The sequence below is a fragment of the Mustela lutreola genome, chromosome 4, assembly GCF_030435805.1.
Source record: "Mustela lutreola isolate mMusLut2 chromosome 4, mMusLut2.pri, whole genome shotgun sequence".
Lineage (NCBI taxonomy): Eukaryota > Metazoa > Chordata > Mammalia > Carnivora > Mustelidae > Mustela > Mustela lutreola.
This window is the reverse complement of record NC_081293.1, coordinates 44,201,911-44,221,291: the sequence shown is the minus strand read 5'-3', so window position 1 is coordinate 44,221,291 and position 19,381 is coordinate 44,201,911. Positions and strand designations below refer to the sequence as shown.

The following is a 19,381-nucleotide window of genomic DNA, read 5'->3' as shown; positions in this document are numbered from 1 at the left end:
TGGTTCCCAGTCTTGCTCTTCTGCTGAAGTATCTTAACTATTCTTAGTCTTTTGCTTTTTCATAAAATGTTAGAATCATTTTGTTGAGTCCTGTGAAAAATTCTTTTGGGATTTTAATGGGAATAACAATGAACTAATAGATCAATTTCAGAAAGAATTAACATCTTATAATATTTTATTTGTTTGTTTATTTTTAAAAGATTTTATTTATTTATGTGACAGAGGGAGAGAGAGAGCCAAGTTAGCAAGCAAGAGCCCAAGCAAGGGGAGTGGCAGTCAGAGGAAGAAGTGGGCTCCCCACTGAGCAAGGAACCTGATATGGGGCTGATTCTGGGATCATGACCTGAGCCAAAGGCAGATTAAGCCACCCAGGTGCCCCCACAGCTTACAATATTTAGACTGAGTGTCCAAACCTCTGATAAATATATGTCCATTGATTCAGTTTTGTTTTGTTTTAAGATTTATTTGATAGAGAGACAGGGAGAGAGGGAACACAAGCTGGGGAGTAGGAGAGGGAGAAGCAGGCTTCCCACTGAACAGGGAGCCCAATGCAGGGCTGGATCCCAGGACCCTGGGATCATAAGCTGAGCCAAAGACAAATGCTTACTGACTGAGCCACCCATGGGTCCCCACTGATTCAGTTTTAAGAGTTTTTTCAATAAAATTTTATACTTTTTTATTTAAAAGGCTTGTATAATTTTTTTTTTAGATTTATTTCTAGGACTTAAAGTTTTTGTTGCTATTTTATTTATCTATTTATTTATTAAAAAGATTTTATTTATTTATTTGACAGAGAGAGAGATCACAAGTAGGCAGAGAGTCAGGCAGAGAGAGAAGGGGAAACAGGCTCCCTGTTGAGCAGAGAGCCTGATGTGGGGCTGGATCCCAGGCAGCAACTTAGATAAAATTATTACTTATTTAATAACTTATCCATAGATTTATTTGGAATTTTTTAGGTGATGATGATGATGATGATATTTATTAATCTGCACTAATGACAATTCTTTTTCCTTTTCGGTGTTTGTATTTTTCCTTGGCTTATGGACTGGCTTGAAATTCTAGTTTAATACTGAATTGTTCCTGTCTTGCTCCTGAACGTAACAGGAGTATTTTCAATGGTTGACTGTTAAACGTGATAGCTACTATTTTTTTTTTTTTTTGTGGCTACCCTTTATGAACGAAGGAAATTTGTTTATTTTATTTTATTTTTTAATATGAAAATTCTTTTAAAAACATTCTCATCCTTACAAAAACATTTACAGTACTTAAAGTTTCATAACTTTTTTCCCCTGAGCCATGTGAGAGTAAGTTGCCTGCTGAAATACATCACTACCAAATATTAAGTGTATATTCTCTGAAGATTTTTTCATGTGTAACCACAATGCAGTCATTGAAATCAGGGTAGTCAGCACTGATGTGTTATTACCATGTAAGCTTCAGAGCCTGTTCAGGGCTTGCCATCTGTCCTAGTAATGTCCTTTATAGCAAAAAGATCTAGTTCAGAATCACATAATATTTTTAATGGTCATGTGTCTAGTTTTCTTCAAACTTCAGTACTTCCTCAGTTTTCCCTTGCCTTGATGACCTTGACACTTTTTAATGTTATAGGTCAGTTATTTCTGCAGAATGCTCCTTAGTTTGGGTTTGTCTTTGTAGCCATATGATTGGATTTAGGTTATATATCTTCAGCAGGAATGTCACAGGAACAGTGCTGCTTTGTTCTCATTGTCAGGTGGCCCATGACTTTGGTTTGTCTCTTTAGTGATACTATCACAAATCACTTGATAAAGGTATTGTCTGTTAGCCTTCTCTACTGTAACATTACTCTCTCCCCCATTATAATTAGTATTTTACAGAGAGGAATTTTGAAACTATATAAATACTCTATTCCTTGTCAGATTTCCACTTTATTCACTTATTTATGTAATTATGCATATACTCATGGTTCCTTATTTTATGTCATCATTTATAATCTGTGAATTGTAGTTTACTTTGATGCTCATACTGTTTTAAGATTTGGCATTTGAGAACTCTTTTGGGTTCTGTGTACTTTTGACTTCGTACCCATCATTCTTTGAGTATGTTTTTGGCAATGCAAGATACCCCATTCTTATTTAGTATTTTCCCTCTTCCTTTCTGGGAACAGTCATTTTTTTCAAGGAATGCTGGTTACTTCTAGTGGGGAATAGTATTTAGAAGCCATGATCTGGGGGTTAGTGTGCTTATTGAATTGGGTTGTCAGTGCCCTTAAGCCCTCTCAAGGTGTGTGAGTATACATGTGTGTACTTGTGAATGTTTATATGCATACTTATGACTGTATTTCTGTATCTGCCTCTATGTATTGAAAACTCTGTTTGCCTGTATAATTTGCCTCTATGTATTGAATGCTTGTTCTCATAAATTTAATTCCAGGCTAAATACAGCATTTCTCTTTTTCTGTATTTATAATTCTCTCCTCCAACAGTGAGAAAATTGGTTTCTGTTTTCCTTAATATATTTATTCATTTAATGAATCATCAAGGGTGCAACCAATTCCTGCCACTGCAGTTATCATCTCTCCTATGTAGTTCCTCTCCTCACCCCATTAAAATTCTGTATCTTAATGAATCCTCATGCATAGCTTCTTATCATCCTCTGTGTACACCTTCCTCATTCTACTTGGGCTTTAACTCCTTGTCAACCAGTCCCCTGGATTCTTACATCCCACACCAGCCTCTCTCCCCATATGGATGCCTCCTTACTTTGCTTGGGCTTGATACCACATGTCAGTTGATACCTGCACATGCACACATTTCTTGCCATAATTGTTTCTGACACTTGACACTAGTTCTTTTCCTATATAGATACCCTCCTCATACTGCTTGAGCTCTGATAGTCCTCTCCAGGACATGTCATGTGTGGATGCTTACCTCAGTCAGGCTGGACTCTGACAGTCCATACGGGGCTGCCCATTAGTGCATGCATGTGCCCTTCTTATTCTACTCAGGCTCAAATGTTCCCCTACTCCCTCTCTGAATGTCCTTTTTCAGTCTTGTGGACTTTGACATGCCTGGTAAACTGCAAAGCTACGTCCCTGCAGGGACCTGTTCTCTACTTGGGCTTTTTTTGAGTAGAGACTGATCTTGCTCTTTCTCACCTAATGGCTTGTTCAGGAAGGGAAAGGATAGTGAAGAGGAAGAAGAAGCGAGTTAGAAAAAAAAAATCTACCAACTTCATTAAGGTAGTATTCACATTCAAATAAAGTGTACCCATTTTACCTATACAGTTTCTGTTTTAATGAATATGTCTACAGTTATATAACCACCACCACCACAATCAAGATAAAGAATGTTTCTGTAGCTATTGAAATTCTCTCATGTCCCTTTGGAGTCAGTCCTCTCTCAAACCTATCCCAGGCAGCCTTTGCTCTGCTTTCTGTTACTAAAATTTTGTCTTTTCTAGAAATTCATCTAAATGAGATCATTCAGTGTCTATTCTTTTTGTTTCTGGGTTTTTTCACTCAACATAATGGTTTTGATATTCATTTGTTTTGAGAGTATCAGTAGTTCATTCATTTTTACTGCTGAATAGCATTTTGTTGTGTATGTGTGTGTGTCTGTGTGTGTGTATATCATAATTTTATTTTTATTCATATACCTGTTGATAGACACTTGAGTTGGTTTTAGTTGTGGGGTAATTGGGATAATGCTGAATTTCTAGATATTAATGATGAAAATTAATAAGAGTGAATGTGATTTCAAGAAATTAGAATTTTAATTTAGACCAGTTCTTATACTTGTTTGTTGTGTGGTCTTGGACAAATTCCCTCTAAAAAATACAGAAATTATAATAGCTCCTATCTCAGGACTGTTGTAAAGAATGCATGAGGAAATTCAGATAATGTGCTAAGCATAATGTCTGATGCATAGAAAGCTATTAATAAATGTTAGGTATTACTAACAATAATGATAATAACAATAAATATGTGAAGGTCAGTGGTTTTTAATTGCTTACATTGCTCAAAATTTTATGTGACTGCTCAAAAAGCTAATTCCATTTATTTTAGTATTCATTTAATTAATGTTATTCCATCATTCAGGTATTTTATTAAGTACTTGTTGAGTACTAAGATTGTAATAATGAAGATGAAAAAGATGACACAATTCTTGTCTTACACGTAGTGAATTGTTCTTAAAACTACACATTACAACTGGATAGTGGGTTTTGAAATATATTTTGGCCATTATAACTAGAATTTTTGCTAATTAAGTAGAATAGTATAGGCACTATCAGAGGGCATCACATGTAGCAAAGACAAATATGCCTTGTGGAACTTGTTTTTAATGTGATATCTATATCTGTCTGTCCACGATCGAATCATCCATCCTTATTTAGATATCTGCATACACACACATATGTGAACAGATATTCGTGAATACATTATTATTTCGTGAATAATTTATATAAATTTATATAAATTATATTTGTGAATAAATTATTTCTTTTGTGGGTTATGGTTCTTCCCCCAAAAATAAACCTCTTCTAGTACATAAACAATGCTATACTTAAAACTCCAAGACAAGTCACAGATTTAAATTGAAAATAATGTGAACGATCACTGCATCAACAAAACATTAATCCTCAGTAAATATGCTGAAAGGTGTGATGTTTTATAAAGGTCCCTCCAAAATTTTGTATAAAAGATTTGAAGAAAAATTTTATGTTCTATAGGAAAGCTAAATGTGAAAATTAACTTACTCCATGGATATTAATGTAACCAGCTACCTTATACTCTAGGAGAACATATAAGGATTAAGCATTTATAAAAATGATATGTTACAAAGGGCAAAAGATAAGATACAAACTGAGTGTATGATTGGAACTTACGGTTTTTTCTAGTATTTTTTTTATAGATGTAATACCATTTCAGTCAAAATCAAAACACCTTTGTGGTGTTCATGAAAGAGACTCCAAAACTGTTAACACCAAAGAGTTTATTCTGTGTTCTTGGAGAAACACAAAAAGAGAAAGGGGGTGGGAGGGAACTCTTTAGAGCAGGATATAATACTGAGACAAACATAAAGCAGTGGAAAAGAACAGAAAATGCAGACATATGCCCTGAAGTATCTACTAAAAAACAATTGGACACAAAAGGATTTTAAAGGAAATGTTGAGGACAAATTCAGTAGTATAGAAGCAGTTATTTAGTTCATACTATTAGTAAACAAATGGTCTGAAGAGCTTATTTTTTTAATTAAAAAATTAGAAGAAATTTATAACTGATATTTTCAGATGTGACAGAAGAAATCTACAGAAAAGGATATCCTGACTCAAATGTATATAATTATGTTTAGTATAAAAGTTGAAACAGAGGAAATTTATAAATAATATTTGCTTGGAATATTACAGACCTGCTCATATATAACAATGTTCCAGTCAGTCGAAATGCCATATTTTTCTGCTTTAAAAATATCTTTGTCCCAACCGTTTGTTAGGATCATCTCATCTCTGAAGCTCTTATTAAAAAATCAGTCTTTATAAATTTGTATTTTAGAAATCATCTCAAATATAACCTGAATGATTAGATGTTAAATCGCATAGGTGAATTACAGTGTTACTCAAAAATTATTCTTGATGCACATTGTAGAGTCTGTGTGATGTGATGTGATTGTTCATCCATATACTTTTGTTTTTAAAGAAACAACTTTTCAAAAAGAAAATAAAAAAAATCAATCTCTCCTCTTCCTCTACTCCCTTTCCTAGGATGCCTCTTGTGATTGTGTTGTAGCATATCTGAAAAACAAGGCAGCTTTGTTGACATCACTGATGATGCTTGTCAGCAGAGATTGGTCAACGCTGCCAAACTTTTTTGTTAGTCATTTCAACTATCCATGTCCATTGCAGCTGCTCTGGAACTCATAGGAAGATCCCAGTTTTTGCAAACTCATGGAAGAACCACTTGGGTAAGATGGAGTTTGTTATAGGGTTTTCCAATAAGTTAGTATGTGGAACAGAGTCATAATATTAGAATGAAAGTTTACATTGATGCTATGTGAAAAGAGAAAAGTGAAAGATGACTTGCTGACAGTAGTCTCCTAATGCTCTTAGAATAAAGGAAAGTTTATCTTTTTGAATCTTAAATAAAATGTGAATGGCATAAGGGTTAATTAAGATTAATTGTATTTAGAGTTCAAAAATCCAAACTAGAATCCATAGAAACTTCTGAGATACTTCATTTAGTAAAGTGGCCCAGCATACTTGGACAATCAGTTAACTATGAATTGCTTAATTTTCATGCATTGGTGTGTTGTAGTTATTATGTATTTTTGCATTTGTTAAATATGTTTATGTAAAATGCTTAGAACAATGCCACCATTGTTCAATAAATATTAGCTTCTTAGTATATGTAATATGAAGCATGAACATTGCATGCGTGATTGTTACTCAGTGTTTTTTTTTTTTTTAAAGAGAAGGTTTTCTGTCCCATTTTATGTTTTTCTTCTCACTCTAATGCTTAAAGACACTTTTCCCAATTTAGGCTTGGGCACTTTTCACTTGAATCAAGGTTTAATAGGGAGTACTACCATTGGTTAGTCTCAGAGTTATTTGGAGGGGAGATGGTTTTATTAATTGATTCAGTTGGAAATCTTATTCATGATCTTTAGGCTCTTATACTCTGATAGAAATAAATTTTTCCCTCTTTGATTGCCTAAATCTAGACCGCTAGACTGTTACAATTTTTTTTTCCTTTGAGGCATAGCAAATAAACATTAGTAACTCAGTTGTCTTGGCCTATCCTATTAACTTACTTGATTTTAGAATAATGTTTTGTCAGTTTTCAAAAATACTGGTTTGTGTATGGGCTTTCATTTTTTAATGATTTCTAATCTTAGTACATTCATAATAAAGAATATCTATATGATATAAGTTGTTTGGAATGTGTCGATATTTGCTTTTGTGTCCTAAAGCAAAGGTTGGAAAACTTCTCCTTAGTAGGCCACATTGTAAATATTTTAGCTTTTTTGGGCAAGAAGCAAAATTGCAGCTCTTAGTTGATATTTATAGAATCATTTAAAGTGGACTCATTTAAAAATGTAAAAGCCATTCTTAGCTCATGGACTAAATAAAAATAGACATCTGACTGGTTTTGTCCTGTGGACCGTAATTTATTTATTCCCTGGCTTAGAGTATATTCACTTTTTGTGAACTTTCTGTGTTTGTTTGAACAGAACATTGTATTTGTGTATTTTAGATAGCAGTGAATCTATTCTATTAAACGTTTTAATTGTATTATTTATCTCTTATTCATCCTTACTAAATTTTTATCTTTGATCTGTGAGTTTCTGAGAGTAGTGTTAATTTCCTGCTATAGTTACAGATTTTTTTAATTTCTTCTTTTAATGCTGTCAAATTTTGTTTTAGTATCTTCAGGCTATTTTATTAGGTATATAAATGTTTGTGATTGGCTGATCACCTTGGTGGAGTGTTTCTTTGATGACTAAAGTCTTCATTTATGCTCATTAATACTTTTTATCTTTAATTCTACCTTGCAAAGTAATAGTAATACTGGTATGTCAATTTTATTTTTCTTGTCATTGTTGAGATTTATCTGGTGTTACATTCTCCTTTTATTTGGTTTAAATTTTTTTTAATCAGGTCTTTTTTTTTTTTTAAAGATTTTATTTATTTATTTGACAGATAGAAATCACAAGTAGGCAGAGAGGCAAGCAGAGAGAGAGAAGAGGAAGCAGGCTCCCTGTGGAGCAGACAGCCCGATGTGGGGCTCGATCCCAGGACCCTGGGATCATGACCTGAGCTGAAGGCAGAGGTTTTAACCCACTGAGCCACCCAGGCGCCCCTTAATCAGGTCTATTAATTTTCTAGGGCTGCCATAATAAAGTACAACAAGCTGGGTGGCATATAACAACAAATTTGTACTCTCACAGTTCTGAAGGCTAGAAATCTGAAATCAAAGTGTTGTCAGGGCCATGTGCTCTCTGAAGGATCTAGGAGAGGAATCTTCCTTGCTTCTTTGGCTTCTGGTGGTTGCTGGCAATCATAGGCATTCTTTGCCTTACAGATGTATCACAGCTGTCTCTGCCTCCCATCTTCACATAACCTTCACATGACCTGTATGTGTGTGCATGCAAATTTCTCTCTTATAAAGATACCAGTCATATTGGATTTAAGCTTGATGCGAATCCATTATGACCTCAACTTGATTACATTTGCAAAAACGCTATTTCTGGATGAAGTCACATTCCCAAGTTTTAGATTGGCATGAATTTTTAGGGGGACATTATTCAATCTAGTACAGCTCTGAGGTATAACTTACATGAACTAAAATTCAGCCTTTTTTGTTGTATAGTCTGTGAACTTGACAGATCTTTACAATTGCATAGGTATTACAGTCATCCCCAAAATTCCATCCCCCCTTTTTGTTTTTAACTTTTACAGTCAATCCTTACATCTGCGGCTAGCTCTTGGTAACCACTGATGTCTTTTTTTATGTCACTATAGTTTGCCTTTTCAAGACTGTCATATAAATGGAATCATATACAGTCCTTTGAGTCTGGCTTTTTTCATTTACCATAATTAATTTTCAAATTCATTTATGCTATCCTCATATCACTAATCTATTCCTGCTTAATGCTGAGTAGTAGTCCATTGTATGCATGTATCATAATTTGTCCATTTACCAGTTGAAGGATATTTGTGTCACTTTCTAGTTTGGGGCATTTGTGAATAAAGCTTCTATAAACATTTATGCACAGATGTTCAGGTGTACATGTTTTCATTTCTCTTGGATAAGTACCTTGGTAATAGGATTTCTGGGTTGTATGGTAAGTATATATGTAACTTAAGAAATGGCCAAACTATTTTCCAGAGTGGCTATCTGATTTTGTGTTCCCACCAGTGATTAACAGAAGTTGGAGTTGTTTTGCCCCCTTGCCTGTGCCTGGTATTGTATTTTTCAGAAGCCCTTCACATAGATGTGCAGTGCTATCTCATGGTGATTTAAATTTGCATTTGCCTAATGACTAATGATTTTGAGCATATTTTCATGTACTTATTTAATATTTTTGTATGATCTTTGGTGTCTGTTATTTTGCCCATGAACAAAAATGTTGCCTGTTTTAATTGATTTTTAATACTTCTTTATGTATTTATAGATAAATACTTAAACAGGCATGTAAATGATGAAACGAATGTTGAAAAAAATGGTATTTGCTTTTTAGGCAGCTGTGTACAACTGTGAGTTAGTGAAGTCCGTTAAAATCCCTAGAGCTTCATATTATCATTATTTTTACTGTCGCTGTTGTTTAAAAAATAGCTCACAGTCTGTAAATGCTCTCTGTGATTTAGACACTATGCCCAGTATTTTACCTGAATTATTGTAAATATTTTCTCCCAGTTTATAACTTCTCTTTTTATTCTGTTATTCATTTTTTTAAGAGAGGAAGTTCTCTTGAAATCAAATTTGTCAGTATTTTTTATGGTCATTTCAGTAGCATCATATTTAAGAAATCTTTGCCCAATCCAAGATTACAAAAATCTTCTGTTTATTTGAAGAATGTTTATAGTTTTAATTTGATGTATAGATCTGTAGACTGTTTTGAGAATTTTTATATATGGTTTGAAGTGTAAGTGAAATTAATTTTATTGCATATGGATGTTCTAGTACCATTTGTTGAAAAGACTATTCTTTATTGAATTGCTTTGATACTTTTGTCAAAAATGCCTTTGAACATATTTGTGGCTCTATTTCTGGACTCTTTTTTTAATTTAAATTTTAATTTTTTTCAACATCTTAATTTTATTTTATTTTTTTCAGTGTTCTAAGATTCATTGTTTATGCACCATGCAATAGTGTTCTTCTTGATACCTACCACTAGGCTCACCCATGCCCCCCATACCCCTTCCTTCCAAAACCCTCAGTTTGTTTCTCAGAGTCCACAGTCTCTTATGCTTCATCTCCCCCTGCAATTTCCCCGAATTCACTTTTCCTTTCCTTCTAATGTCCTCCATGTTATTCCTTATGTTCCACAAGTAAGTGAAACCATATGATAATTGACTTTTTCTGCATGACTTATTTCACTCAGCATAATCTCCTCCAGTCCCATCCATGTTGATATAAAAGTTGGGTATTCAACCTTTCTGATGGAGACATAATACTCTGTTGTATATATGAACGACATCTTCTTTATCCATTCGTCTCTTGAAGGGCATCTTGGCCCTTTCCACAGTTTGGCAGTTGTGGCCATTGCTGCTATGAACACTGGGATACATATGGCCCTTCTTTTCACTACATCTGTATCTTTGGGGTAAATAGTAGTGCAATTGCAGAATCTTAATGTAACTATTTTTAATTTTTTGAGGACTCTCCATACTGTTTTCCGAAGTGGCTACACCAACTTGCATTCCCACCAACAATGTATGAGGGATCCCCTTTCTCCACATCCTTGCCAAAACCTGTCGTTTCCAGGCACCCAAAGGCTCATTAACTCAATTTGATTAATTTTCTAACTTGTGATTTATATTTTCCCTAAGAGATTATATAGAACTGATATAATTCCTTTAAACTTTGGAAGAATTTGCTAGGAAAACATCTGGCCTTCAGTATTTCTTTTACAGAAGTTTTAAAATATGAATTAAATTTATTAATAATCACAGATCTCCTCAGGTTATCTGTTTCATTTGGGGTGAGTTTTGACAATCTGTGGTTTTGAGTAATTTCTCCATTACATGTAAGTTGTCAAATTTGTGTACATAGAGTCACTCATAGTATTATTATTATTATTTTTGTATTCTTTTTTTTTTTAATTTCTTTTCAGTGTAACAGTATTCATTGTTTTTGTACCACACCCAGTGCTCCATGCAATACGTGCCCTCCCTAATACCCACCACCTGGTTCCCCCAACCTCCCACCCCAGTATTATTATTTTTTTTTCCTTCTAGTGTGTTTTTTCTCCTTGGCTCAGATTGCATGATTTCTGTTGATCTGTCTTCAAGTTCAGTCTGTTATCTCAAATTCTGGTATTTAGTCCTGCTGGTGCATTTTAAAATTTGATTATTGAATCTTTTCAGTTTTAAAATTCCACTTTATATATTTCCCATATCCTGTGTTTTTGCTCAGACTTTCTCTTCCTATTCCCTTCAAGAGTTCTCTCTTACTTTGGGAGAATTTTTATAACAGCCCTTTTAAAATCTCTTTCAATTAATTCCAACTTCTGTCTTGTTTTGGCACTGGTGTTTGTTGATTCTTTTCCTGTGTGAAGTTCAGGTTTTCCTTGTTTGTAGGTTGAGTAGCTTTGGGTTTTACCTTAGATCTTTGCATGTTTTATGACACTTAATTTTGTTTAAATGATATGGAGAATACTGTGGGATTTCTTGGGGTTTTTGTTTTAATTTTAAAAGCAGATAAACACTCTGGTTGGATTCAAGCTATAATTTCCAACTAGCCAGCTATGTTTGGATTATGGTTATAATCAGTTCTGTTTCAAAGCCTTTTTCCCATGTTTGTCAGATATGTTCTTTTATTTATATATATATATATATATATATATATATAAAATAAAGTACTATTATATATAAATATATAATAATATATAATATTTTTATATAAATATATATAAATAATATATAAACTTATATATAAGTAATATAAATATTATATATATAATATTTATATATATATAAAGATTTTATCTATTTATTTGACAGACAGAGATCACAAGTAGTCAGAGAAGCAGGTCCAGAGAGAGAGGGAAGCAGGCTCCTTGCTGAGCAGAGAGCCTGATCTGGGGCTCGATCCCAGGACTCTGGGATCATGACCCGAGCTGAAGGCAGAGGCTTTAACCCGCTGAGCCACCCAGGCACCCTGTCAGATATGTTCTTAGTATACATCTTTCAGAAGCTAGATTGGGTCTGGGCAGTGATCTGATATTATTTCTCAGAGTCTTTGATATACTGTTTAGGATCAGATTGAAGCCAAGTGCTGCTGAGAGGTGAACCTAGAAAGTTACATACAGCTTTTCAGAGTCACTTTCCTGAGCTAGTACTTTATGGTCTCCCTGATATTTTCTCTTCACCTGGGGATGCCCTTTTTGTTCCTGCACCTAAAAGCTGATGTTTTATTTTTCCTCTTCTGCTACTTATTTTCCACAGCTATAACAATGTCCAAGACAAAAGTGGTGTATACTTGTGTTCTGTCTATTCTTTGGGGTTCCTGCTTTGCAGTGGGCAGGAAGATAATTGAGATGTCTGAAAATAAGTCAGATTTTACAGTTCCTCTTTTCTCAAATATATAGTTATATGTAGGACTGTTTTTATATGTCAAGGTATTTATAGCAGAGATGAAGCTTTACCCAGATGAATCTTGTAAAATTTCTTTCTTTTTTATTTTAAACATTTAATGCAGTGTTCTAAAGACATTTGTTATTCATTAGGATATTGCCTCCTCTCAGGTCAAATTCTTAGTATCCATATGACATCACCAGTAAAAATATAATTTATTTCTTATAGCTTTGACAAATGCTTTTTTTTGCTGTCAGTCAATAATTACCTATTGACTTTACTAAATACACATTTGTAGATGCCATACCTAGAGATTCTGATTCAGTGGTGTACAGTATAGTAAATAAAGAAGAAAATGACCTACATGCTTATATCTTCTACTTTAACACTCTTCTTTAATACAGGACATTCCTATGGTCTAGGAGATGTCCTCAGGACAGGTATGTCTGAAGAGGATTGTGATGGTAGCAGTACTGAAGGTTGTTGATTCAGTGGTTGTCCCAAGGCAGTTAGGTACCATGTGAACAAACCTGATCTCTACCCACTCTTGTGCTGCCTTGGTTGGGGGCTTGTCCCTCACCATCATCCCAGGCATATTCTTTACTGGTTCATCTTTCTCAGAGTTGTCTGTGAGTTATTTAACATGCCATTTCTTAGTTGGTTATTCCTCACCAGCTCAGCAAGGAGTAGGCCTTAATTCTTGTTATTTTTGTTATTTCATTTAAGAATGAGTAGTTTAATTTTTTCAACTTCTGTTAAAGGGTAGCATACATCTCAGTAAGGTGCTGAAGGTATACCAATATTAAGTGTACTACTTGAACTTTTCATATGTACTTATCCACATAACCACCATAGAGTCAAGACAACATTTCCAGCATCCTAATAGATTCCCTAATGCTCATTCCCAGTCAGTAGCCCCATTCCCCTGACTCAATCCCTGTTCTTATTTCTAGCACTATAAATTAGTTTTTCTTACTCTCAGGCTTCATATAAATCGAGTCATGCAATGTCTATACTCCTGTCTAGTATTTTTAATCAAATGACTTTTGTGGCCACTCCTTGTTGGGTTATTGTTTCTGACTAAAAAAGAAATACTCAAAAAACTGTATCTAAACTAAAGCATATTTAATTTGACTTTCATTTTGTATTTCTTGTAGGTGATATAATCTTCAAATTTTCTAGGAAATTTTCCTTATTCTTTTTCCCACTCTAAAACTTTCAAAGGTTTTTTGCTTCATCCACTCATGTAGTATCTTACTTACTTCCATAAATGACTCTTGCCCTAACTCTCTTTCTTGCTTTTCTACCTTTTCTTCTACCTGTATGTAGGGATGAAAAGGAGATTTCTGAAATCGTATTTCCTGTTTGTTCTTTGCCATGCTAGCATTTGGATGGGGTGAATTCAGGTTGAAATGAGTATCTTCAGTTAATGTGTTAATCTCATGTTTTCCTTCTCTTCTGACAGCATGATGGAAGTGGTTCACTGCATGATATTCAACTCTCATTGCCATCCAGTCCAGAACCAGAAGATGGTGATCAAATATATAAGGTATGATTAGGAGTCATGCTAAATTTTTCAAAATTATTTTGTTACTAAAATTATAAAGCAGTAACAACTAAAATATTTAATAATAAATATATTAAAATCTGAAACTTTGCTATGTTGAGTTTTACTTCGGTCTGCTTTTAACTTTTGTTACCTTACTAAATTAAAATAATATCACCGTGGTACTTTAATTTGAATGTATTTTATCAGTTGGACAATTATTTGTCTTTCTATTATAGGTATCCTATACCAATAATATACCAATCCTATACCAGTTCTTTTTCTTAAATCAAGAAATTATTAAATTTTTAAGTTCTTTTTGATAATTATGAATAGCAGTTTTTAAAATATAATTACCAATTAAAATGACTCACAGGTACTCCTCATATGTAATCACAACATTGAAAAGATATATGGAAAATGAGATTAATTTATCTCTTCCCATGTTTAAAAATATAATTATAGAAAATGGATACATTTTAGTTTTTGAAAATGTGTTTTTTATAATTTTCCTTTTTAGTTGAAAAAAACTCTTTTCTGGGTGCTTTTGTGACTCAGTTGATTAAGTGTCTGCCTTCAGCTCAGGTCATGATCCCAGGGTCCTGGGATCGAGTTCTGTGTCAGGCTCTCTGCTTTGTGGAGAGTGTGCTTTTTCCACTGCCCTTCCCCCAGCTCATTCTCTGAATCTCTCTCTTTCAAATAAATAAAGTCTTTAAAGAAAAAAGAAAAAAAGCTCTTTTCTTTTGCAGTTATTTCTGAAATACCTATTTCTTAATCACCTAAAGCATTCTTGGTTTAATGTTTCCAAGTAAAATTATTTTTTTTCTTTTGTATTCTATTTTCAGGGTTTGCTAGTCAACAAACAATCTTGAAATATTGGTGGCTTATAATGACAAAAATGTATTTCTCACTTGTTATTTTTCAATATGTTACATATTGACTGTAGATCAGCTGGGACTCTATGCTTCCTCTTCATTCTGGGACCTAAGCTGAAGGATCAGCCCCTATCCTGGAATATGTTTTTATACCTGAGGGAAAAGAACATTGCCAGAACCACATGTAGATTCTGCTTGCATGTTGCGTATTTCACTTCCATAGCAAGTCAAGTAGCAAGTGGTGTTATTAGAGGTCAGAGAAGCATAATTTTCTTGTAGGATGTGGGGTGACTTATTTGTGACTTATTTGATAACAAGATTATGTCTAAAACAACCAAAATCAAAAGAGACTGTAGGATTAATAGTCACATCTGGTTATCGAGGCTTAATTTTTCAACATGTTATCTTAACTGTTCTTGCACAAATTTCTTCCCATTGCTGTGCTTCCACCCTATTGTGGGTGTGTATAGTATTCTAAATCAGCAGGTCTGCAGTTATGTTCCCAGTTATGTCCCCTGTTCATTCAAGATGGTTTAGTAGTACAGTTTCAAGTGATAAAAATATGGTGACTTGTATCATTGCAAGTTTAGAAACTAAAATCTCCACTGGACATGCCATGTCTCTAATCTTTTATCTTAGGACAGCTTCCTCTCCCATTTCCTTGATGAGCTAGTCTCAACATGGACCACTCTCTTCAAGCCTCATTCTCAGCCACTCTTCTCATTTTCTGTAGGTGGCCTTGTATTCATCAAACAAGATCTGCTACCTGCCTTCCTGCCTTCTGATTTACCTGTATCTGTTAATCATTCTCATTCACTTTGTTCCAGTTATAGGACAAAAATGGCCACTGTGCTGTGGAAGACCACCATTTGTTAGGTTCTTGACTATCTTCTGCTGCTGTTAAGGACCTAACTACCTCCTCTTCACTCATCTCTCATCAGTGTGCTTTCTTTACTTTCTCTTCATTATCGGTTTATAAATTTCTATATCATAAATTTGTCATAAATTTAGTAAACCAAATAAACCTTTCCTTGACTCTCCTTAAACCTTTTTCCAGTTAACATGGAAACTTGGAAAGATGAAAGCAGTTACTTGTTTTAATGTATAAACATTTGGTGTGACTGTTGTCTTAAAAGCTTTATCCTTGATTTTTATGTCATTTGTCTCTAAATTTTTTTTTTTAAGATTTTATTTATTTATTTATTTATTTATTTGACAGAGAGAGAGATCACAAGTAGGCGCAGAGGCAGGTGGGGGTGAGGGGGACAGCAGGATTCCCACTGAGCAGAGAGCCGATGCGAGGCTCGATTCCAGGACCCTGGGATCGTGTCCTGAGCTGAAGGCAGAGGCTTTAACCCACTGAGCCACCCAGGCGCCCCTGTCTCTAAAATTTCTTATACTCCTTAACATTTTCCCATTTTCCAATTTCCTTTGTAGGTTCCTTTTCTTCTTTAGAATAGAGATTTATATATTTTGTCCAGTTCTCTTTGACCTTTTTACTGTCATTATTTCATATATGGCATATACATTGATAACATATATAGTTTCCCTTTCATACTTGGTGATCCAGTTACCCACAGGTACTTCTAACAGTATATCTAAAACTAACTCACAAGTATTCCCCTTTGAATGTGTTTTTCCTCTTTTATTCCCCATTTCTTTTGGTGGCAGTACTAATCACCGTATCACCCAAGCTAGAAATATAGGAAATTACTCTTGACTGCCTCTTGTGTTCTTTCACATGGAGACAGTCACCAAATTCTCCTAATTTTGATTGTTGCTCTTCCTTCTTCTCCCTATTATCATTCTCTTAGGTCAGGCTCCTACTGTCATATGAAGTATGACATCTTAGTAATAAGTTTCCTAAGTCTAATTTGGTTGTGGTTGTCAAGTTTGTTCTCCAAGCAGCTGTTAAAGACATCTCAAATGCACTATCACTTCCCTGGCTTTTTTAGGCCATGCTTGATGTTCATGGCCCTCTATGATTTAGCTCCTGCCCAGTTTACTACCCATATTGGTACGCACTCTTCACTACAGCCTTTGTGTAACAACATCACTGCTTGTAATTCTCCAAATACTCTGTCCTATGCTTGCCTTCACCTCTGTATTGTTGTATCATACTGAGAATCTCTTACTTTAAAATCCAGAGCCTGACAACACTTCTGTGTATTCGTAACTTTTTACTCATCCTTTAAGACTTCACTAGAGTTACCCATTTCCTGATATGTTTTTGCCCATCTTTATGTGTAAAATCCTTAGAGCAGTGCCTGTAATAAAGTTAATTATATTATAACTATATACATGTTGGCTGTTAATATGTTATCACATTGTATTTGAATTTCATTTTCAGGTCCCTTTCCTCCAACACTAGTGGGACCTAGCAATGACTGAATGATGGCTACATAGTATTTCATCAGATTGCTACCTTGTATTTCAGTTACCCCCTTTTTGGACACTGATAAATTTGTAAACTTTTAGATAATACCTTCTTGTAGGTTTTTCCATACTTAGGATTGTTTCTTTGGCATAGCTTCCAGGACTGGGACAACTGAGGCAGAGTGTAAGAATTTTTAAGACTCTTCAATGTAGAGCTGTATGTTTGTCAAGAAAGGCCAGTTTTGATGTCTGATAGTGTACCATTTTTTTCTGCAATTTTATTAATCGCATTGAATATTTCTCTCTTCAACTTAATACCTATAAAATAATACCTTAATACTTGAATTTGTATTTCTTCAACAAGTCATATAGAACATTTTACCAATTACCTACATATTTGTGAGAACAGTCTTATGTGGGGCCTAGAAAACAATCCTGTATGTTTGAACAGGCTCTTAATATACTTAAGTATAAATTCTTTGTCATATTTGCATAGGTTTTCACCAGCTTTTTACTTTAATATTAATTGTATACATGCTTTAAAGTTTTATATAATCAAATATACTTATCGTTCCTTAATAGATTCATTTGCCACATAGCTTAAAAGTTTAAACATGTATTCATGATCTGCAATCTCTTTATCTCATTTTTTGGTCTTGATTTATGATTTAAAAAGTTAAGCTCTTTAAATTCAACTGGAAATCATTTTTTATATATAATGAACAGTTTTATCAAATTCAGTATACATAACATTACAAAAATTTTTTGTCCCCATTTTTGTGATACTTATGTTATGTTAAAGCCTTTATAAAATGTCTGTTTCTGATTTCTTGTTAAAGAGACTGCATTATTTTGTGTTTGTTCCTGGTGTATCTGCAAGAGATGGTATACTTTGCTCAGTAACAACACATTATATTTACTTACATATTTTTCTCTCTAGAAAGATATATCATTCACGTGTACATATCCTTATTTCCTTGCTGTACTCTTGCCTCAGTATATATTTCTGGATAATTCAATAGTAGTAAACATAGTGGACTAACTATAAGGTAAAGATAATTTACACTTGGAAATACAACTGGATCCCTGCTTTACTTGACAGTAGTTTTCTGTTTAATACTATTAGGAATTTCTTAATAGACTAAATTGACAGGGTATTTTGTCTTTGAGTCAGGCAGTTCTCAGGAAGGTGGCTCATGGAAAAAAAATCTCCCTGTTACCCTACCAGGCATATTTATATTTCTGCAGATTTCTGAACCAGCTGTGAAATGACTCTGTGCCTTTAATTATGCTGTTTTCTGTTTGTTGTGCCCTGCATTATTTTTGATAGGCAACTCTCATACATCCCTTTAAATTTGCCTGAAGTAACTGTCTTATCTGTAATTTATTTTACTATTGGCCTTTTTTCCTGTTTCCCTATCTGTAAAGGGGGATAATAATATCTACCTCAGGGTCTCAGGGTCATACTCAGGATCAGATGCTTAGATATCTAAAAGTACTTTGTTTATAGCATTTGAAAAGTACTTAATGAATGTTACCTGTGTTGTTATTACTGTTCATTTTTCACATGTTGGACTCCATTACACTATGAATTCGTTCTTTTTTAAGATTTTATTTATTTATTTGAGAGAGAAACAGAGAGAACATGAATGGGGTGAGGGGCAGAGGAAGAGGGACAAGCAGACTCCTCACTGAACATCAAGCCCCACTCGGGGCTCCATTCCAGGATCCTAAGATCATGATCTGAGCTGAAAGCAGATGCTTAACCAACTGAGCCAGCCAGGACCCCCCCTACACTATGAGTTCTTAGAAGACCAAAATGGGTTTTTGTTTGTTTTGTTTGTGTATAGGTTAATTGCTGGCATATTTAAGAAGAGTTTTCCCCATAATTTCCCCTTAACAAAAACCATTCATTATTCAATATTCATTGTTGATTTAATGCTTGTTAATTTTTAAAAATATTTCAGAATGAAGATTTATTAAATGAAATAAAACAACTTAAAGAGGAAATAAAGAAAAAAGATGAAAAAATCCAACTATTAGAACATCAGCTTGTAAGTATTATAGTGTAGTACATAAAGTAGAGGCTTTTCAAAGTGCACAATATATGTGTTTTGTTTTGTTTTTTAAAAAGTCTGGCTGGAATTGAAATTTGGCTTTATTTTTGGCTTTCAACGTTGCGCTTTTGTGTTATTTTTATATTATATGAATTCTGAAATATGTGATTTACTTCAGTCTAAATATTCAAAAAGCTTAGTCTAAATATTAAGTACTCAAAGTGTAAAGAAAGTCTTCATCAGTCCATTTC

General features: G+C 34.0%; 1 protein-coding gene across 10 annotated transcripts in view; it reads left to right on the top strand.

Moving 5' to 3' along the window:
• CCSER2 (coiled-coil serine rich protein 2) overlaps positions 1–19,381 on the top strand; it is a 199,710-nt gene that overhangs the window by 134,242 nt on the left and 46,087 nt on the right. For 9 of the 10 annotated variants that reach the window (XM_059169721.1, XM_059169728.1, XM_059169729.1 and 6 more), the window contains 2 exons: positions 13,742–13,825; positions 19,041–19,127. In XM_059169721.1, coding sequence (XP_059025704.1) covers positions 13,742–13,825; positions 19,041–19,127 — 171 coding nt within the window. Of the gene's footprint in view, positions 1–5,883; positions 5,943–13,741; positions 13,826–19,040; positions 19,128–19,381 lie in introns of those variants that run through there. The other variant, XM_059169726.1, reaches the window with a different exon arrangement.